Source organism: Oreochromis aureus, linkage group 18 (assembly GCF_013358895.1).
Source record: "Oreochromis aureus strain Israel breed Guangdong linkage group 18, ZZ_aureus, whole genome shotgun sequence".
Classification (NCBI taxonomy): domain Eukaryota; kingdom Metazoa; phylum Chordata; class Actinopteri; order Cichliformes; family Cichlidae; genus Oreochromis; species Oreochromis aureus.
This window is the reverse complement of record NC_052959.1, coordinates 4,395,820-4,419,201: the sequence shown is the minus strand read 5'-3', so window position 1 is coordinate 4,419,201 and position 23,382 is coordinate 4,395,820. Positions and strand designations below refer to the sequence as shown.

Here is a 23,382-nt window from a genome sequence, read left to right as displayed (position 1 = left end):
GGCTATCAGCAGCGTGTTAAAGGGTTAATGCATTATTTTCTACCTTTCAGAATGTCTCAAGTATATCATTTATGCACAGGGCTATACTGGCATAAATTACTCTTGTGTATTTTTAAAAAACAACCCAAAGTACACCTATATTGCTGTAAGGTGGTCTAATTTGAGTTTGCCATCCCCCCGGTCCTTTTTAGTTACTAGAATTTGCTTTCTGCTGCTGCTGGCAAAATATCAACTGAAGCCCAACTTACTCTGTGTGGACCTATTTGGAAAGGATTAAACTAGCTTGCAACTAATAAAGGAGATGTTGCAGTATGCATATAGGGACTTTATGAGGCAGCTTGACTCAGTGGTGAGCAGCTTGTGTAATTATCAGATTCCAAAATGAGGCAGGGAGGGGAGAGTTTGTATCGGGGGTGGGGGATCGGGGGCTAATGAGGATGGGATAAAATTGTTTTGGTGGGAGAAGGAGGATGGGTGGTAAACCTACAAAAGAGAGGGCGTGGTAGTTTCACATATAATATAAAATAATCATACAGTCAACAGCACTAAGTGAGTACTAGGAATTCATTGATTAATGCATCCAGAAACACATCCACTGACTGTGACAAAAGAAGTATCTGTAACTGTTATCTGCAGTTACACAACAGGTTGGCAGCCCTACTGTTAAAACACAATGTGGTGTAATAAAACAGACAATTAAAAACCAAGTAAAATATTCCTGTTGATCATAAATGGGTATTAAAATTGTGTCCTAAGAAACTGATTATCAACCAAATTTTATGCATTAGGATGCGTTAACTGCTTTACATAATCTATTTGGTGGCATCATCAACACATTACACATTTTGCAGTCCGTTATACTGGACATAACTGATAGAAATGAGATTGTTTCCCTGATTCTTAATACCAGTTTTGGGCAGGTAATCAGTAACTTGCAACTAATTGCGTTTTTAAGCTCCTCATTTTTTCATTATTTGTTGAACCTTTACTTTAGTACCTGTCAACAAAGTTGCTGAGGATAAATGAAAGAGGGTTTAATGCTCCAGACTCAGAGCAACTGAAAGTTGATATAAGTCTCTTCCTTGCTTGGGGAACTTTGAGTTCCAGCTCAGCAACAAAAGTGTAAAGTGTATGTATGTTTAATAACTTGAAAAAAAATGTGTTCTGTGATTCATCCATTTTTTAAACTTCTTATCTAACTTGGGAACTCTAGGCGTCTGGAAACTATCCCAGCTGGCATTGGGAGAGAGATTCATTCTGGACAGATCGCCAATTCATGCACAAATCCATACCTACACTGCACCACTTAGCCTAACATACATGCTCTGGACCTTGCAGTTAAAACACAAACCACACGGCTTTTGCATTTTTTCACTAAAGTATCGTTTGTTTTTCATCTCAAGCACCATAGTTGAAAGTATATGCTAATCTATGTTTAAAATAAGCATGACCTCCACTTGTAAGTATTAGTCATAGTCTACTTCTAAACACATTTTCATTGCCACAAAGAGATTTGCCAACTGCTGAGCATTCTGTTTTATTGTTCTCATAATTACTTAAATACAGGCAATGTGCAATGCTAATTCCTGCATCTAAGAAGGTGATTGCTGCTGAAATCAGCACAAGAGAAATAAAGTGAAAAGAAGCAGGGTACTCTTCATCCGTGTCAATCCTTTTAACATTTATTTATATTAATAGTCTTATATGAAAGTTAACGTCTCCTTACTGTGCCATTAACGTAATGGCATTTGGTACAGGACTTTTATTTAGTGGCATTCTTTTTTAAATTTTGCACTGCTTGTTAAATGATCTGAATATGTTTTCCCACCAAGGTGATTTATTACGATCCCAAACTCCAGACATGTCCTTTTACAATAAACACTGTATGCATTATTGGTTACTGTAATTTTACCACAATGTCAATGATTAGATAATTTAACAAGTTGTGTTTAATGAATTTATTTTACCTCTTTGTCAAGTAATTAGTACACAGTCACCCTCATGCATGGTTGTGTCATTGCAAAGAAATTTAATTAGAGAAGAACTCAAACGCTACCTGCAGTGGCCAGTAGCCATTAATTTCAAGTATTTTCCTTAAATACTCAGACAAAGTGAAAAAAGGAGACCTTATTTACCTGACTCCAAAGTCGTAAAACATTTGGAACCAGCAAATATTCAGATTAGAGAAGGTGAAACAAGTCAAATTTGTCCCATGAAAAACGTGACTTAAATTATTGTTGGCAAATACATTGCCATTTCATTTTCAGGCTAACTGATTAATCAGCTAATCGTTTCAGGTAGACCTGGGAGGAATAATTAAGGTGCCCTCGATAGTGGGGTTCAAAAGGAGACCAGCCACAATTTTTGGCCATGAGGGTCGCCTGGGAGGATGAACGCGGCCACGGTTTGTCATACTGAGCAAGTTGTTAACAAAAGCAGCATTTTCTAACATTTCTTACACAGATGAGTGGGCGAGGTATGTAACTAGGGGCAAAATGACTTTCAGCAGAGCGTGCTGCTGACAGGCTGTTGTTTTCTTAATTATCAGCTGGTATAGATGTTAACAGAGGTATTGATGGGCCTTAATTGACCATATGGCTGTTTGTTTGTCTAGCTGGAAACTGGCCAGAGAATGCACTGATAAGACAATCATACACACACACTAACACACATGGATGTAAAATGTACTGCGCAGAAACATGAACTCACAAACACACGCACACACACACACACACAGGAAGCCAACACAGCATATAATTTGTAGGGGTTCCAGTTTCTAACCACAGGCCATCAGAGTGTGTCTCCCGACATTATCGGCATTATGCTGTGCACTGACATTATTGCTGGCTCTGCTGCTTCATAATCCAGTTGTGTGTGTGTGTGTGTGTGTGTGTGTGTGTGTGTGTGTGTGTGTGTGTGTGTGTGTGTGTGTGTGCATAGGGGAGTTCCCACCACCTGCTTATTCAAAACCCAACTCAGCCTGTAGGCACTGGGAGTCTGAGAAAAAGCCAATTACATTATTACGCTTTCTCTATTTTTAATCAGATGCCCTTTAACACCCCCTTTCTCTTTGTTCTCATTTGATTAATCCAACATACTTTTTAACTGCAGGTCACATTTGTTCTTTTAATCCATAATCATTCTTACGTCCTTAGACTGTTAAGTTTTTGTTAGTCAAGAAAGGGAGTGGGATGGATTTGAGAATGTCTCCTACAGCTACTTGTAGGCGTTAGCTTGTGCATGATGAATAGCATTTGTCTTTCTTAAAATCATGTAGTTTTTCTCTTTTTTGTGGGGGTGGGGGGGTGGATTGTTAGGAAGCTCCTTTAAAAACTACAGCGTGTGCACACACACACACACACACACACACACACACACACACACACACACACACACACACACACACACACACACACACACACAAACAGACAAACCTACTGAATGAAAAATAGAGGTCAGTTGAAGACGCATATTTGATGTAGACAGATTGCAGAGGTCTGTAAAATAGATGCTGAGGATCTGGATCCCAGTGAGTGCCTGGCTTTGGTGAGTGGGAAGACTGATGGATTTTCATGTTCCATCCAAATTCGTCCAGCTGATTTCAGAATATTTATGTCCTAAATATCTTCTCATGTTCTCATGTGTTTGAGCAACAGTATTACAGCATAAATCTCATTTTATTAAAGCTGACTTTTTCCCTATGCCTTCCCATACTTTCCATACAGCCAGTCAGACGGAAGTTTGCTTAAAGGGAGGATAACTTTTCAGCACATTATGCCTTACATAGAAAATCATGTAAACAGCTCCCGTATTGTAAGTAACTATACACGTTAATACATTTTGGGTAGGCATCACAACATATTAATTTCATTGAACGCTGCTCCAGGTTTTTCTGCTGAGGTTCATCTTGATTTTCAATTGCTCATAAAATAGTTAAATAAAAAATCAACCCTAACCTATCCCAGCCATAATGCCATAATATCTTTCCACTGCTGCAGGACAGGCTTACTGTGTAGGTGAGCCTGTGAAAAACAGGTAGGCGCAGTGTGAAGTACCCCGACATTGGTGAGTGAGATCTCAGTACAGGTAACATGGAGGCGATAGAGCTATAGGCACACTTTATACTGACAGATAGTCTGGTGAATGTACACGCAGGACTCCAGCTGGTTTACTATTCAGCTCCCACATCAAAGTGTAGAAGTATGCTGCTCTCTGTCTCTGGCTTTCTCTTCCTCTCTTTTATGTCTCTTCCATCGTATTCATCTGTCTGTCCTTCTGCATCTCTCTCTTAACCTCCCTGTTTATATCTCTCTGACTGTCATCCTGTTTTGTTAGGATCAGTTCTCCGCCACTAGCTTTCTTGGCGCCACAAGCCCCCAAATCCCCAACCCACTCCCCCTCCTCCAGGTCTCAGAGCCCGAATAACAAGGCATGGTAGGAGCAGGTGTGCAGCTGGTCAGCTATTGCTGCTGACTCGCATAAATGCTGAAAGGTGAGTAGTGAGCTGCTGGGGTTGAGGAATACAGCTGGCCTCTAATGCTGATGGACCTCCACCTGCTTTAATGTTTGCCAAGAGCCTGGCCAGGTGCTTGGCAGCATATCCACACACAAACACACAAACACAGACAGAAACCAGCTCAGATTCTACACACACACACACACACACACACACACGCACACAGCTACGGACCGTGAAACACATATGTGTGTCAGATCCAATAAGGAATCCCAAATGTGGTAATTGCGGCACACAGATAGCGAGCTGATGAATTCTGCTGCACATTCAGGTTCTGTGCTGCAGAGAAAAATGATGGTTGCATTTTGTCTGACTCAGAAATAAAAAGGAAAAAAGCTGGGACACTGGCTCCCTCCCATAATTCTCTGCCCTCCCAACTGGAGCACGAATTACTTAGATGAGTCAGGAGGTCAAACCATTTTCACCTCAGCCTTTGCCTCGGTCACTCTGCAGCTAGGTGGCAAGTTTAAGGAGAAAGTTCTGCTGCTTTCTCTCAAAGAGCGCCTTTTTTCCCAGATAAATGTTCCCCTGTGAGAACGCCTGTCCCTTTTCCAGTCTCTCTTGTCTTTCCCAGGTTTCCCCATGTTTCTCATTTTCCCCCCTTTTTTTCTCCAGTTTAGTGCAAACACAGTATAGCAACACACTCTTTGCCCACTAAGCCCAGTAGATGGGATGAAAAAAAAAAAAAAAAATCCAATAAACATAAGCCTCGTTCCCCCTTGACTCTGCTGTCATCTCTGAGATGTTATTTAAGCGCGACACGTGGTCGATTTTTCCATTCCACCTGGATGCCCTGACACCCCTCCTTATCCTCTGCAGCTCCCTCCTTTCCTTCCAATATGGATTCGAAATGTCCATGCCTTCTTCACTTACCTTCCGCTCCTCTAGGTTGGGTTACAGAGAAGGGTAAATACGCAAAGGGTATGTGAATAATGCAAGGCGTACATTAAATGTCAGGGCTGAAAATTCACAATTTCCCTCTATTGTCTCGCTGGCATTTGCGGCATGTTTTATGCATTTTATAATTAGTAAGTGAGTCTCAGAGGAGAAGGAGGCCTGGCAGTAACGACGAACACTTATTTCTGCGAGAGGTGGTGTTTTAAGAAGTTACAGAACTTCATTTGAAAGGCAAATCTCACAGCTCCTTGGAGTGGAAGACTATTGCATTTCTTTTTCTCTGAATCAATATCATTGCCAGCATGTATGTATGTATGAGCTGTCTTTATATTCATAAAAATGCACCAAAGAAAGATCTTACCAACCGAGTGTCTAAAAGTCCATTTTCCATTTTTAGTTAATTAAGTTGTCATGTGTTGTGATTAAATTTTAGGGCTTTATATTTACATGACAGAATGTCTCCTCAGTTTACAAATAAAATTTTTTCTCCTGGATTTCCCACAAACACAGTACCAGTCAAACATTTGATCAGCTGATCAGTGGTACAGAGAAAACTCTTACTCTATTCATGTTTTCATATGCAAAATGTAATTAATAATTATACTAATATTACTGTAAACCGTAAGATTATTTAGATGTTAAAAGACTTTCAGCATATTAGACATACTTATAGTAAAACTGTACCTTACTGGGTACTTAAGAATTCCCAATATGAAAATCATTTGGTCCTGCACATCATTTGCGCTGACGTTTGTATTACACTTGTTTACATATTCAGATTTAAGTGTTGTAAAATGTTGTTGTACAGCCAAGTCGCAACGTGTCCGATGGTATTCTTTTTACTGACATTGTATAGCTTTTTGGTTTTCTGAACAATATTTGTTCTTCTATTGCAATATTTTCTCACAGTGACTAAGCTGTGCAGATTCAAGGAAACAGTAAATAGTGCCCTTTTGACCTTTTGATGCCAAGAACTTCTGCCACAAAACCTATCCTCTAAAGTCAAAGTCCCTAAACATTATCCCTGTCACCTGCCTTGTGATTTGTGGGTAGCAGGTATTTGTTAAAATAACCAGTGTAGTAAATATTCCTGTCAAAAATTCTACAGAGAGTGTGTAGCTTGTAAGTATTACACCAGTTTTCATATACAGTGTGGCTGTTACATTGAACTAAGTGACATTTGCTTCTGCATTTCCCAATTTTCATAGTAAAAACAACAATACCAACTATTGAATAGTACATTGCACTTGTACACTGTACATTGCACAGACACATTCACAGACATATCCAATGGTTTATCTGATTTTCTTCTACCAGAAAACAACTGCACAAGCTGAGAAAATTCTGCATTCTGCAGCTTGACTATGAAAATATCGCCATGGTTTCGCTAACCCAAATTGCAAAGTATTTTTTTTAACTTTCCAGTATGGTTGATTTAACAGGCAATGAGTACCAGTCAGTAACTGGAGAAGTGGCTATAGCCAGTTTAGAAAACCACAAAACACCTGTTATACACAGTAAACATTGTAATCACAGTAAAAGAGCTGCTGTATATTTTTACAGTGGTAGCTGGACAACAGTAAGCTACTGTAAAAAAAAAAAATGTTTACGTTAATGTTGCAGTATTTGAATTTGCAGCGTTATCTTCTTGTTAACAGTATTATTGCTATATTGTCATTTGTAGCATTATTACTGTGTTCTCTATTGTTACTTTATTTTTTGTATGGTTCATTTTTAAATAGTACGATATTTTAATACTATGTTTATTTTTCAGTAAGCTGATAGCTTATTAATGTTTTTTTAAAACAAAAACAAAAACGGGATATTACAATATTAGACGGCCCTGAGCGGTCGAATGCGGTGCAACCAAGGAAAACACCAGATAATAGAAAAACACACTGCAAAAGCATACAAAACACAATGTAAGGAGAAAGAAGAAGAAGGAAGAAGAGAAAGAAATAAAACCTCACAAATTAATAAAACAACACAACAGTTGTGGACTGTACTGAGACAAGCTGAAAAGGACACTTATTGTGTTCTTCTCCCTCACAACACCAATGAATCCTCTTCTTTTTTTCAGTGTGTGTCAGTGCAGCATGTTTTTTGTTTTGTGTGCTTTTAAAGTGTTTTTTCTGTTTGCTCGTGTTTCTCAGGTTGCTCTGCATTTGACCTCTCAGGGCCACCGTATAGAAGCAAAACCACAGTTATAAAGAGGGCACTTTATATATAATTACACACAAAAATGGGTTTGTTCAGAAGGTGTGCATGCAGTTGTGGCATTGTGACTGTGCTACCTTCAACAGCAGTAAGTTTTATTCGGAGTGGAAAGATATTTAATCTACCAGAGCATTAGTTCAGGCAGATCCATGAAGTCAAGCTCATCAGCAATCCTGGCAGATCAAGCTCGCCTTGGTGCAGGCCCTCACATTCAATTAGCAACTCTTATATAGGGAGCTTCTCTAACCTAGCCACAGCTGCTACGCAATCCAACTCTAAACCAGCTGCTTCCTTTATGCTATATCTGACTTAATCAGTGTCATATTTGTTTGCACTGATGGTCTGTTGATCTGTTCTTGCTGCTGCTGTGTAAAATCTCTGTGGTCCAACAACAGAACCCAGTGTACCGTAGTTTGAAACAAAAATCTGAAATTCACTGCAGTGGTTGTGACTGAACTGTAAGTATTTTCCCCACTGCTCTTTATACTTAGCTGTAAAATCTGTACTATTGGACTGTTCTTTAGTCGGCAGTGGAATTAGTTACGTTTGTAACTCTAACTATATAGAAGAATTTTCCTTTTCTTTTCTTTCTTTTTTTTTCAAACAGGCACTCAGGCTCAGAATGCTTGACTGACTCGTTTCAAAACAGACAACTGGGCTTCTCTCAGGACATAAGAAAACAAGAAATCTGGCACACCGGCTTTACCTCTGGGCCAAACGGTACAAGAAACAGCATAGCAGACTATCCTATTCATCAAGTTTTCATCCTGCTTTTAGTTGCATAAATACATTCGTTTGACAGATGACTTTGCTAATTGCCTTTTCAAACTGCAGTAATCTCCTGGTGCAGCGGGTGAAAATTAAAAATGCAGTACCCTGAGTATTGTTTTTTCATGTCTAAGCCTGCATTTATCTACGTGAAATTAATTCTCTAATTTGTTTGTGAGATAAACAGGGAATACTTGAGATCCCAATCCACTTAAAGCACCTCCTCCGCTGCTTTACATATCCGTTCTGAAATGCTGATTTGTCCCTAAAGACTCCACCCGGCGGTCCTGCTAGTCATTACCGCCGAAATGAAGAGCAAACCTCGACTCTTTTGAAGGGTACCGTCTTTTCAAAGTGTCACCTTAAAGACAGTGTCAAAGCACTGTGCCTTCTCCTGGGCTGAATAAATGAAAGCCACATTAGAAAGAGCTGTTTGGTGTTAGATGCTGGGAAATCACACTTGAACTGCAGTGTGTCCTACACTGCTAATGCCTACGATTCTGTATGGAGGCAGGTGATGACATGCTTGTCCAAACACACAAGTCATGAAGAAACTGAAAGCAGTCAGGCATGCCACTGTCGTGGGACTATCCCCATCAGATGTATTACTAGCTTTCAGTCCTTCAAAAAGTTACTATAAAATAAGGCTACAGAGTCACATAGCAGAGATCCATTTCATTTTAGAAGCTTATGTTTCCCTTTTCAAGGCTATTTTATTTGTACATTAGCTGTGTTATGAAACCAATCTGTGGTTTTCAATTTTCAAATATCAAGTGCTTGGCTGACAGCAATGATGCTTTTTTCAAAATGTTTCATTCAGAAATTATTCAAAGCTTGTGAGAGGTGCCTTTTGGCTTGTAATAAATACTTCCATTTTACTGAACTGTCTACAGTTCAGCAAACCCAGAGTACGCTGAAAGGAAGATTTCAGCTAAAATCACATTAGCACCATTACAAAAACTGCTTTTGCAGAGCACCTAGCTCTCCTGGGTCAGGTTCATTGTGTGGCTCTGTATAATTCATAAAGTATATAAATGAATGGCTAAATACACAGGCAATAGCACACAAGTGAGAGGCTTTACCCTTCACTAGCATTTAGACCAATATTCAACAAGTCAAAAGAAAAACAATCAATCCCTTGAAGAAACTGTACAAATACAAAATTGTTTTATTTCTTCCTTGCTGCTTACATCTTGTGATCAGTGCAACGGTTTGTTTTACTATGGGATCAAACACATCTTTACCTAATTTTGACTTGTACCTGATATCATTCACATTTAATATCTTACATACAGCATCCATGATATTGCACTTGTATAATATGCTAAGGATCCTAAATTTCATAGCAAGCTCAGGAAATATGTTTTTTCTGCTGAATCCAAATGCTGTTAACGCCCAGGCTTTCTCCACACCTTTTCTTTCCACCTCACTGCATAAATGTCACACTCCTTTTTGCATTAACACTGAATCATGGCAGTAAATCGAAATAATATGCAGTCCAATAAGGACTTCCTGGGGACAGTCCTTATTCCTGTGGATGCTAGGCAGAGTTTTTGTGCTCTTGGTGTCATACCAATAATTTAGTTTTGTACCAAAGGCATGCACAACCCTTTCCATATCAGAAGGTTTTAAAAAGGCTTTTAGTGTCAAGATTGTTCTGAGCTCAAAGAAGCTGCTCTTGACCACAGATTTGGTGGTCACAAAGTGGTAACATTTCAAATTGTTGATGCATCTTGTTTTGCTTATCTGGGGCTGGTCACAGGGGGGCAGCCTAAGCAGTGAAGCCCAGACCTCCATCTGCCTAGCCACCTCCTCCAGCTTATCCAGGGTAACAACGGGGCCAGCTGAGAGCGTGTCCTGGGTCTGCCCAGGGCCTCCTCCTGGTGGCACATGCCAAGAACACCTCAACCAGGAGGCATTCTTGTCAGATGCCCGCACCACCTCAAATTTGTGTTTAAGATTATTCCAAGGTTCTTAACCTGTGTTTTCATAAAAGGAGTTTAAAAGCCCAGGGTATTGTTTAATCTCTCAACTAACAGTGGGAAGTCAAAAAATATGGTCCCTGTTTTGGAGAAACATTTGATATATAAAAACCTTTTTTTTTAAAATATCTGAAATGCACTCATTGACCCTTCATATGGAAAAGCGATTTCCAGCTAAATACAGTTTTAAAACATCTGCATAGAAATGAAAAGATATGGTATAATAATTTGACTTAAACTAAGCATGTACAAAGAATAAGAGCAGGCTAATTTCTATTGACACTTGGAGCTTGTCTTTCCTCCAGCTGTGTTCAGCTCTCTTTCTTTCTTTCTTTCCTGACAGCCCTAACAGATTCATTAAGCCAGGGATGACTTTTAAATCTCATTCTGAGTGGTGGAGCCAAATCGAAAGCACAAGTACAGAACACATTAAAAGAAACACTGAGTTCTTGAACACCCAGATTGTGAGCAGCAGAGGAAAGAGCTGTAGTGTTGTAATGTATCTGTGGAAGAGCTGAACCTCCTACAGTTGTAGGGACCACAGATTGAAAACACACAAGTGAGTTAAATCAGTATCCAAAATTACAGCATGATCTATGTTATAAAACCACATGACAAGATCAAGAGTGGTTTCATTTAACAGTCTTGAATGAGATTAAAAGATTCCCAAAGTTGGTATAGTCAGGTGACCATGGGCCTGTTAGGGCTGCAAACATGTGTCCCCCAAAGTGAATATATGCAGTCATACATTACTATTACTGAGGACAGAAGATCTGAAAATTAATGTCATGAAGTTTGTGCACTAATGACTGTTAATGAATGTTAATGATGAAAAGTCTAAACATTGATTTCAAGGAGATAGGTAAATACATGCTGCAGCAGGCAGGATCGTCCACTGATCATTAGTCATTGTTAACCTCTGGCTCTCCTCCACAGCATGCCTTTGTCTTGTCTTCCTCCCCTCCCCTCACCCGATTGCAGCAGAGGGCTGTCCCTCCCTGAGCCCGGTTCTGCTGGAGGTTTCTTCCTGTTAAAAGGGAGTTTATCCTTCTCACTGTTGCCAAAGTGCTTCCTAATTGTTGCAGTTTTTTCTTTGTTTTCTCTGTCTTTCTCAGTCTTTAACTTACAATATAAAGCACCTTGAGGCAACTGTTTTTTGTGATTTGGTGCTATACAAATAAAATTGAATTAAAATGAAATGAATCCAGTCCTGAAGTTTTATTCTCACACGAAATTTCACATGCCCTTTTCCACATCTATTTACCAGAAAAGGAAACAGTATGTTTCTGCACCTTTAAGATGTCGCTAGACTGTTCCTGAGGCCCATTATGGTGTCAAACAAACAGCTTCAAAAAATAGAACACTTGTTACTGTGTGCCAATTGTTCCATTAGGCACTTTTTTCATCACCCACCAAAGATAGTAAAATCCCAAGAAATACAAAGGATTAATCCAAAAACAAAAAACCAGCCAACCAACAAACAAATAAAAATGGAAATATTTTGATATGGAAAAAACAAACAAACTGTGCATGACTGTTAACAACCAAATTCTTGCACCATGCCAGTGTAACGCCTACTGAAATAGTAAAGCTATTATAAAAATAAGTTGATAAGTTCCAAATAAAAGCAAATTTGTTTAGGTTTAGTGATGTATATATCAAAACTAATTGGGAGATTAGTGTGTAGGCATTTAAGCACACTCAAACACTTGTGCATCTTTTGTGGGTTGGATAGCTCTCATAGCAAAAAAAGCTAATGGTATTGCAGAGGCCTAAAAGAGGGATTGAAATCAGGGATGCATTCTAGCAAGATGTTGAAAAGGTGCAATTTCTCTGTACTAACTCATTTAAACTCAATTGAAGTAGTATGTCAGAAAGTCCTCTGTTGTTTGAAACTTCTTACACCCACACTTACACTTACTATGCCTGCCACCCATAGTAATGGTGGCAGGAATAACATGTATGTGTTTAAGCATGACCCCTGATCTGTATGGATGACAGGAAGACAATAAGGCTTTGCAGTCACTATGGACATTATTAGTCACACATGCTGCTTTTAAAACTGAACTCCAAGAATGAAAGGTTTTTGGCAATTACTCACCAACCTCTGATCTATTATCACCACCATGTGGACTAAAGGAGTGATGCTGATTTGCTCTAAGGCCCTGAAAACAGATGTTATGGTTTTGTGGTCAATGCGGCTGTAAGAGAGATCTAAGATATGTTTATGTGGCCAAGTATATACGGAAGCAAAGGAAACACAATCTGGATTTTGTCCACATTTAAGAAACTTGAAATGACAGTTTCAATAAGCACTGCAGTAAATACAATTTCATGATAACTGAACTTCCCTGTATGAGCAAAAGCAAACCTCCATTTAGTATTTGATCATGGTTATTCATAATAATTATGTGTGTCTTTAGGCATGCAGAGAATATCTTTCATGTCAACATTCAAAGTAGACATGAAAACGCTCTCACTGATTTGATTGATGTTAACTTGGTAAACACCACTTAGGGGGCATTATGCTGCCTTCATAATCACAATATATGGACAACAATGTCTGTCAATGACAACAAGCTATGAATTACCAGAAATTCCTTCCTACTACAAAACATGTTTCAGCATGCTATCATTTCTCCGTTTCATTCAGGCCAGCGGGAGGTGACTGTCAGAAGAAATGCCGGTCCCAGGTGCCCTAGTACATCACCACTGGGACCATGGCGACTCCTTGGCCAATGAGAAGAGACAGGTGCTCCCATGGCTCCGCCTGGCTTGCTAGATGGTTGGCGTCATCCTTGATGCTCCTATGGTTGCCGTGGGTGTTACTATGGCTGCCGTGGCCCACCCATGCTGAACAGGTGGGCAGCGGGGGACATGTTGGAAAGGTGCTGCATGGATCCCTTTCGTCCCCCTCATCTTCGTCATCTTCCTCCTCCTCCACATCCCCTTCTGGCTCCTCACCATGGGGTTTTAGCACAAGGCAGAGCGGAGGGCAGCTGGACTGGCTGCTGTCAGAGAAGGGCCCTTTCCACAGGTGTCCTGAGTACACCGAGTTCAGAGAGAGGTTCCAGCAGGGATTTTCTACCAGATACAAGATTTACAGGTGAGAGGGATCTGCACTGGCTAGTGTGTGGGGGTTTTTAGTGAGACCATTTTTCTCTGTCATATCATATAATATGTACAGACTCGCTTTGTCTTTTGTGCAGACACTTAGGTGTGACTTTGTCTTTTTCATTCTTCCTTCCTGCATCTTCAGTTTTTTAAAATAATTCTTTTTTTTTATCTGCAAAGATTTTTGTATCTACCAGCTGTTCTTCTTTTACAGCTCTGTTAAATTATTTCAGCTTGCTGTTCAAATGTTCAAACTTCTTTAAAATGCTGTTCTAAAATGTTGAAACATCACATGCTCTTGGCTGATGTACTGTACAGGCAATCACTAGCTCTGTTTCTTCCTTGAAGTACTCTTTAAGTGGACTATTTCAAAAGTGGATTTCACGTTTTGTCATATTATATTGACACAGAATCTTCTCTGCCCCCTTTTTCTATCCTTAGCACTTATCCATATGGTTAAAAAAGTGTTTCAGGGATGCTAGTGACAGAGGTCACCAGTCCATCACAGGGCTAACACAGACAGACCCATTCACATTTTCATTCATCATTTTGAACCACCAATTAACCCAACACGCCTGTATTTGAACTTGCTTTGCACATGCTCATATCGCTCTTCCTGTGAATGAAGTGTAAAGTTATTTCACTTCTGCAGAAATTCTCAAAGAAGAAAGTGAAGAAGAAAGTTTTTTTGGGATGTACATTTTTTCTTCAGCTGCCTAAGGGTTAGGTGACTGAATTTAAAATCCATTTTACTGTTAGCTAGTGCACATTTATATGTTCTGATTCTCTTGAGATGACCAGTTGACCCGTGTCTTTGAAGGAAAATGCTTCTGGACAATTTTCCCCCAAATGATTATGGAGAGATTTTGTTTTTATGTCAACACTCAGCCCAAAGTTCATACTAAACAAAAGATTGATTAGCCAAATGCTGACTGAAAAAATGAAAGCAGGCATTAACCAATAAAATATATAATCGCAATTCATGAACCACTTCAAAATGTCAAGTAAATGGGTGAAAATCAAACTATATTACTAGACTTTACAGCATCTCCTTATTTTTCATGAAAGAACAGGATTGTGGCCAATAGAAAGTAAACAGAAAGAAAGAAACTCATACTTTGAACATAGCTAATTATAGCAGATTAGAGTTCTTGCCTCCAGTTTAGACATTTAATTAGCTAATTAATGTCAAATGAATGGTTTTGACACATTTTATGTCTTTATCTTGAGGGAAAGTTATTTTAAAGTAAGCCTAGAATGTTGCTGTGATATATGCAGTCTTTGCAAATTTAACGAAACAAAACATGCTCTTAGCTGAATCTGTTAAACAGTGACTAAACATGCATCAGAGGGAATGGATAATGCATTTTGTCTGCCAGAAAAAAGCAAGCGTTTTTTTAAATACTGTCAATATAATATCTGAAGATATAAACGAGTAACAGTTCATTTTGACTGGTGGACACATTCAATGAAGTTATAAAAAATCCCCCCCTCACCCCTGTGGGCAGTCTATCCTTCAAGCTCGGGTCCTCTACCAGAGGCCTGGGAGCTTGAGGGTCCTGTGCACTGTCTTTCCTGTTCCTAGGACTGCGCTCTTCTGGTATTTTTCCAGCTTCTCGCATTCCTTCTTCCTTATGTTGCTGTCATTTGGTATCGCTATATCTATCACTGTGGGTGTCTTCCTCTGCTTGTCCACCACTACTATGTCTGGTTGGTTAGCCATCACCAGTTTGTCCATCTGTATCTGGAAGTCCCACAGGATCTTAGCTCGGGCATTTTCGACCACCCTAGGGAGTGTCTCTCATTTTGACCTCGGGACTTCGAGGCTATACTCGGCACAGATGTTTCTGTATACTATGCAGGCCACTTGGTTATGGCTTTCCATGTATGCCCTGTCTGCTAGCATCTTGCACCCTGCTGTTATGTGCTGGATTGTCTCAGGGGCATCTTTACACCGCCTGCACCTGGGGTCTTGCCTGGTGTGGTAGACTCCAGCTTCTATGGATCTTGGACTCAGAGCTTGTTCCTGTGCTGCTATGATTAGTGCCTCTGTGCTGTCTTTGCAGCTTTGTCCAGCCACTGGTAGGATTTCTGGATGTCAGCCACTTCCTCTATCTGTACATACTGTGCGGGGGCCTGTCCTTCCACAATGGTTCCTTCTCTTGCTCCTCTGTGGTGCTGACACTCACCAGTCCCCAGCCTCCTTCTTTCCACTTAGCATACAACCTCAGGGTGCTGGACTAGGGGTGAAACCCTCCATGCATGGTCAGGAGCTTCCTCACCTTGATGTCTGTGCCTTCTATCTCCTCTTTTGGCCAGGTTGTTATCCCAGCAGAGTACGTTATTGCGGGCAGGGCGGAGGTGTTGATAGCCCAGATCTTGTTCTTACCGTTCAGCTGACTCCTAAGGACTTGCCTGACCCTCTGCAGGAATTTGGTGGTTGCAGCTTTTCTAGTGGCATCCTCGTGGTTCCCATTTGCCTGTGGGATTCCCAGGTACTTGTAGCTGTCCTCAATGTCTGCAATGTTGCCCTCTGGCAGTTTGATCCCCTCGGTTCTGACTATCTTCCCTCTCTTTGTTACCATCTGACTACAGTTCTCCAATCTGAATGGCATTCCAATGTCCTTGCTGTATGTCCTGGTGGTGTGGATCAGTGAGTTAATGTCTTGTTCACGCTTGGCATACAGCTTGATGTCATCCATGTAGAGGAGGTTGCTGACGATTGTTCCCATCCGTAGTCGGTATCTGTAGCCAGTCTTGTTAATGATCTCACAGATGAGGTTGAGGCCTATGCAGAACAGCAGTGGGGACAGAGTATCTCCTTGGTAGATCCCACACTTGATGATGAGTTATGCTAGGGGCTTGAAGTTGTCCTCTAGTGTTGTACACCACATCCCCATTGAGTTCCTGATAAAGGCTCTTAGGGTCCTGTTGATCTAGGCATTCCAGGATCCAGATGTGGTGCATTGAGTCATAGGCCTTCTTGTGGTCAATCCAGGCAGTGCACATGTTGGTCAGCCTAGTCTTGCAGTCTCGGGTGACTGCTCTGTCCACCAAGAGCTACTCATGGAGCTGGTGTTTCGCTCTGGTATTCTTGCCAATTCCCTTCTGTGCTCTGCTCATGTATTGAGCCATGTGCCTGTTCATCTTAGCCGCTATGATGCCTGATAGGAGCTTCTATGTGGTACTGAGGCAGGTTATTGGGGATCTGGGGATCCTTCGGGATCAGGACTGTCCGGCCTTCAGTTAGCCATTCTGGGTTCTCATCACCTAGCAACTGGTTCATTTGTGCTGCCAGATGCTCATGGAGTGCAGTCAGCTTCTTCAGCCTGTAGGCGTGAACCATGTTGGGCCCTGGTGGTATCCAACTCTTCATACTGGAGACCCTTTCTTGGATATCTGCCACTGTGATGGTTACTGGACCGTGTTCAGGGAGGTTGCTGTGGTCTGCACTTAGATCCACTAGCCACTAAGCATTGCTGTTATGGATTGTGTCCTTCTCCCATATGCTCTCCCAACATTGCTCTGTCTTCAGCCTTGGTGGTGCTGTTCTCATATTGTTCCTCTGCTACTGATAGTTGGATGATTCAGTGGAGTACAGCTGGTTTATTCTCCTGCCTACAAGCTCTCTGGTGTACCTCTTCAAGCGGCTGGCCAAGGCTGTGAGTCTTTGCTTGGCAGTTTCCAAGGCCTCAGTTATGGACAGCTTGCTGTACTTCTTAGGCACCCTTCTCTTTATTGCACCTTTCTGTATTTCTGATAGTTGGCTTCCCTCCGTGCTACCTTGATTTTGGCCTCTAGTCGCTTTCTCCGTGAAGGGAACTGCTCCTTGTGGCTGTTCATCTTGTAGCCAAGCATCTTTGTCATCACTGCTGCCGTGGTGTAGATCAGCTGATTGATTTCAGTCATGGTTGAAGCAGGGATTGTCTGTAATGCTGCATTCACATCTTCTAGTACACCTCCATAGGTAACTTCATGTTGTCATGGTAATCGGCTAGAGGGGCCAGGCTTCCAGATTCGCCATGATCCTGTCTTTCAGGTTAGCTGCTCTCACACTCAATATATCTTTGTGTGTGTATATACTATATTTAGTGAAATAAGTATTTGATCCCTTACAAACCAGTTAGAATTCTGGCTGTGTGGTACACAGATTGCAATTAATCAATGCAATTAATCAATCAATAATCAATCAATTACTCTGTGTGTGTGTGTGTGTGTGTGTGTGTGTGTGTGTGTGTGTGTGTGTGTGTGTGTGTGTGTGTGTGTGTGTGTGTCTTCTAGCCCTACAAACATTAGTGTAAGTGGAAAGATATTATGGCTTTCCTGACAGCTCAGCTAACAAAACATGAAGTGGTAAAATTATTTTTTAACATTTAAAATGTACTTCAAAAAGTCAGCCTCAAGAACTGCAGCATCAGAAATATTTCCAAAATAAATAAAACAGCAGAAACATGAGAAGGGAATGGTCTTCACCATTCTCCAATTTAACTGTTTCATGCAAGATTTACTGTCCGAAATAAGCCCAGATAGTCTAAATGCAAAAGTTACAATTGCAGCATGCACATGCTGCAATTGTAACTTTACCCGCAATTTTACCAAGGCTTAGTGTGTCAGTTTTAAGGACCCATAGATTGTATCTGTAGGATTCAGTCCTTACCCTTCTTAGGGTATATGTGTTTTTATTCAGGGTGGTTGTAGGTCAAAAGGTAGCGCAAGTAATCTACTAATAAGAAGGTTTGAGGTTTGTTCCTTGCTTGCTCCAGTCTGCATTTCCAAAGTGTAAATTGATGTGCGAATGTTAGATTGAAAGTACAGGCACAGAAAAAGGTGCGTTGGTGAATGAGGCATGTTGTATAAAGCACTTTGAGTGCTCAAGTAGCGTAGACAAGCACTATATAAGAACCAGTCCATTTACCAGATGTCACCTGTGGTTTTTTAATCTGAACTATTACATAAGTATGGTACAGTAATTGTATTGCATATATACAGTTTTAGCTCTAGCCCAACATTACACTGCTCGGATCTCCTGCCAGCTTATTTTGTAACAATAGTAGTAAAAACAGAAGCTTAGCAACCACATATTTACTAGTCCCATTTGCATGATTTGGGCTTTAAAATTCAGCCTTGTGGGCCAGGGTTTTTTTTGTTTTTGTTTTATTTTTTTAAACTCTCATCAGTAACCACTTGGTCTGAAAAGGTGAAGCCTAGAAGCTCTTCTCTGTAACACAAAGTAGCCTCAAAGCCTTTCTCTGGCAGTGTTTCTTTACATCCCTTTATGTTGTGTTCAGTTATGCGTGCAGCTGCATGAAGGTCATAAAGCTGAGCTGCAGGCAAAAGATTACAAAATGACCTTATCAGAATTTAGGGTTTAATATTTGTCTGAAGTATAAAAATGCCCACATTGGACAGACAGCCTCAGAACTGGATTGATATGATTAGGCCCAGAAGTATTTAAACAATTACACAGTTTTTGTAACTTTGCCTCTGTACAATGCCACAGTGAATTTTAAATCGAAGCGTGACTGAAGTGTAGACTTTCAGCTTTAATTCAAGGGTTTAACAAAAGTACAGCATGAACTGTTTACAGCCATTTCTAATTGGACGATTGGGTGACAAGCAGTTTCATGGCTAGGCGAGGCCTGTTTCCTCATTATCCTGTTTCAAATAAAGGAGATAAAAGATCAGTTCCAAACCTTGAACTTGCATTTGTTAGCTGTTTACTGGAGCTCTCAATTTCACTTTTCATATTTTTCTTCCCCGTCTTATTTGTCTCCTTCTCACTGCTGCCACTCAGGGGTCGCCAGAGTGGATCATCTTCCTCCATGTCTCTCTAGCCATAGGAAATTCTTCTGTCACACCAGCCCTTTGCGTGTCCTCCTTAGTTTCTTTGTAAACAACTAGCTAAAATGATTCAAATTTGCACATACATTGTACTGTTAACAGTCATTTCCTTAAAAAAATAGACTAAAACGTATTATTATTTCACCAAGCTTAATGAAAAATTACAAATATACCCGAGCAGTAGAGTTAATGCTAAACTTCCTAGCAATTTCTAACTCAGCTTTTATTAGTCACTTGTTTTGTCACAATAATATGATGAAATACATAGTGGGGCAGCTGAAAGTTTCTGTAGTTAGTGTCCAAAACAACTTCACATGGGGCAGTATCGAATTACAGTTCAAAAAGAACTGCCGATGTCATTATTATTATTATTTTTATTATTATTATTATTCTAAACTACTTGTGATGGTTATAGTTTAATTCATCTCACTGATTTCAGGCGTTAGGGCAGTAGAGATCAAGTGCAACGTCTTTTTTAAAGCTTGGGCTGAGTGTATGTGTCAAAAACACCTGCCAAAGAGTGATTGTATCATCACTGATTCCTATAAACATCCTTGTTACTTGTACCTGCTGTAAAGTGTATGCATATGTCGTTCTGCACAATGAAAGTGAAACATTAGCAAAGGAAGACTTTCTATCTGATTTGTCAGCGCTTCATTTGATAGCACTTTAGTTAAAAATGTTGTATTTGTTATTGATATCTTTAACATCACATAATTGTACAGAAGAAGAAAATTCAGTCTTGTGTATAGGCTTCCTATTAAATTTCCTCTTACAGTGAACGCGCATTTTGGGCCTGACAGTTTCCTTGCTGAGAGGAAATTGTATGCTAAGCCAGCAGGTTCTCACTATGTGCTCTATAAATGATGCAGTGTAGTCCTGTGCCAGGTCCAGAGTTCATATTGGCCCCTGTCACCATTATCATTATTCCAAATTTAATACCAAAATTGATAGATGCACACTGTGTCTGCTGAGGCTGCAATTTGAATTTCGATTTCCTCAACTTGGATTACATCTATATTTATATTCCGATTTTTTACTTTGCCTTGTCGTTTCCTTCCCCTCCGTTCCAGCTCTTTAAAAATAGATTCTCCAAGCTCATAGCCATGAAAGCTGTCACCACCATTTGTTCTGTCGCTAATGTAGACGTGCCTGAAGATGATCCATTCCAATCACTCGTGGCGTTTTTTTGTTTTTTGTTCTTTGGCTGTTATAGGAGTTGATGGTGACTGTGTTATACAGACATGCAACTGCTCTTTTCTGTCCTCTCTCTTTGTGGCAGTGTATGATGATTTGTCACCAGCCTCATCTTTACACTCAGCTCGTCTCTTTCCCTCCCCCTCCCCGGGTCACTTGGACAGCGGGAGATTTGAAATGCCTTTAAGCAAAATTTCTTTTAGTTGACCAGTTCCTTTTATGTGCTTTTGCCCTCAAACATTCTTTTACGAAATACAAAATGACAGTGCTTTCCAATCTTTATACATTTCTCTTTTTCCTCTCTCTGCTGTCTTTTCCTCCTTTCCATATCCCTCTGCATCAACTTGAATCAAATGGAAATGACAGCATCACTTACAGATGAAGGGGAAGTGTAGTATGAAATGACAGGTGAAAGTTTTATGACATAAGTGGGACAGGTTGTCATATGATGCCATCTTTGGGAGAATCTGCCCCTTTTTCTGAGTTGCAGAGTTTTTGGCTTGTGCTTCTTTTTTCTGTCTTTTTCTTGGCATAGATGCTTTGCAAACAAACTAGCATTAACGTGGACCATTTGCATTTGTCGCACCAAGTTGTTAAGAGTTGTAATGCTTCACTCTCCAAAAGACACAATCGAGCCATTCAGTTCAGGAGGTTATGCTGCCTTTGTGGGTCTTTTGTTTGCTGCATTAGTGTTAAATGAGCATAAGAATGAAATCAAACTCATACACAACCAGTGCAATGTATGAACATTAACAGGAGACAGCAGTTCAAGAGCTTGACGGAATGTATAAGTCTAAACTAATATTTTGCAAATCTTACCTTATCTTATTTTTTTCTTATGCTTATTTTGTGCTGGTAACTGCAGTTTAACATGTTATGTTACACAGCAGTAGATGAGGATTAGAGATAAGCGCAGTATAAAGTACATAAAGAACTTCGACCGTATCCATTATGAAGAAGGTTGTAATTCTTCTCACAGTTTGAGATTGCATGTTGAAGTATGAAGGAAAAAATATAGTATAAGGAGAAAAGAAGGATTATTCTGAACTGAATTTAGGTTCTGCAGTTTGGGAAAGTGTGTGAACCTTTACAGAACTGTGCAGAAATAAAGAACCCTCTGATTTTCACACACATAGTGAAAAGACTGATGGAGGAAATACAAATAATACACAGAAATTGAATGAAACATGGAGGATAAATTTTGAGTCATGTTTTTTTGACAGTGAGAGGACAACTGGGTATTCAGTAGGCATGGTCATCCAACTGGATGACCAACTATGAGTATGCCTTGCAATATTCTAAGGTTCCACAGAAGAACGCGGGGCAACATCTAAGCACCTCAAGGGCTTTTTCTCCCCCGTGCAGAGACAACTGATCATTTTAAGAACATTTACAGAGTTCGTGAGCATTTTTTATGACAAGCACCCTTTTGTTGCCAGAGTAATAGCTGCTTAACTTACTCTTCATAGTTGTGATATTAGTCTCCCAAGCTCTGTAGCCCAATAGGTCAGAATGTTCATTGTAGAGGTAGTGTAATTTGGGTACCGCCCTCCTCCACAGGTATGTGGGATACAGTCAGGGACGCCACCGGGTATTTTGAAAAAAAATATATCACCTTGGCCCCCACCCCTTTACCATTGCAAACCATGCCAACCCTAAAAATATAACACTGCACAGACATGGATCACAGTTCTGCTGAGATAAATCCATTTTTTGATTTCATGCAAGAGAGATATGTGCAAGCCATTTTTTAGATTTCAATACTTTAAATGATAATGTTATCAGTTTTTTTGGTTACACTGATTGGCACTGTACCTTACACCAAGTACAAATACAAATAAAATTTAAAATCCATGTTGGAGGCAAATTTAAATTCTCATCTATAAAGTGGTGTAAAAGTATTTTGTACTGCTTGAACATTTTTATTTATAATATTAAATATCGACAAATATAACTTAAATAAACTTTGAGTTCTACTAGGTCTGAAGACAGAGACCTATTTTAGTTGGCTACACTTTGTTCAAAGGTTTTAATCTTTAACATTTTTTTATGATGACAGATTAATAACGTCTTTAAAAGAACCCCAGAAAAGACTAGCTGACTGTTCTACTGTTTCTTAGAACCCCTTAGAGTCGTCATCACTTTTCTGTCTCTTCCACTTCCCTGGTATACACTCAAAAGTGTCTGACTTTGACATTCAGAAACACTCTTTCTACTCTAACAGTGTTATTAAACAGTTATTAAATGATCAATACAAGAAACAGTTTTTTTCAGCTGTCTTCAAAGTGACTGTTTTGTATAAAGGTGACGGTAAAACTCCAGTAAGATAGAATCATTGAAGTCATAATGTCAAGTAGATGCAATCTGTTTGTGATAATGCAGCTATTAACTGTGATTTTAAAAAAAATCTGCAAATCTGCTGCCATCAGTTACAAACCTGTTGCTATCTGTTGCCTTCTACATACAAAGAAATTCACAATTAAACAAAAACTATCTATAGTACTTAGAGTCCAGCCAGAAAGCCATACATTACAAACAGAAATTCAGAAAACGCACAAATAGTGATGTACTGACCGAATTAAAATTGGTTGGCAAATGACAAAAAATTCACGCAGGTTGAGATTGCCGTCCTTAAACCTACATATGCAGTGCATTGGTGTTGTCGGAGCATGCACTTTCTTTATACGTTTATATTTCTAGATACTCATATCATGATATAATCATATCTAACAGTTTCCCATTATGTTAGAAATGACATCTCTCCTCCTTACTATCAAAGAGTCATTACCAACCCCTCTGTGTGTACTTTGGAAATGCATTCCTCATTTTCTGTGGTTGCTTCTGCTTTTT

General features: G+C 39.9%; 1 protein-coding gene across 1 annotated transcript in view; it reads left to right on the top strand.

Moving 5' to 3' along the window:
- Positions 1 to 23,382, top strand: part of brinp2 (bone morphogenetic protein/retinoic acid inducible neural-specific 2) — a 238,572-nt gene that overhangs the window by 88,862 nt on the left and 126,328 nt on the right. Inside the window, exon 2 of the mRNA XM_031744820.2 lies at positions 13,034 to 13,486. Coding sequence (XP_031600680.1) covers positions 13,101 to 13,486 — 386 coding nt within the window. The 5' untranslated portion in view covers positions 13,034 to 13,100. The remainder of the gene's footprint in view (positions 1 to 13,033; positions 13,487 to 23,382) is intronic.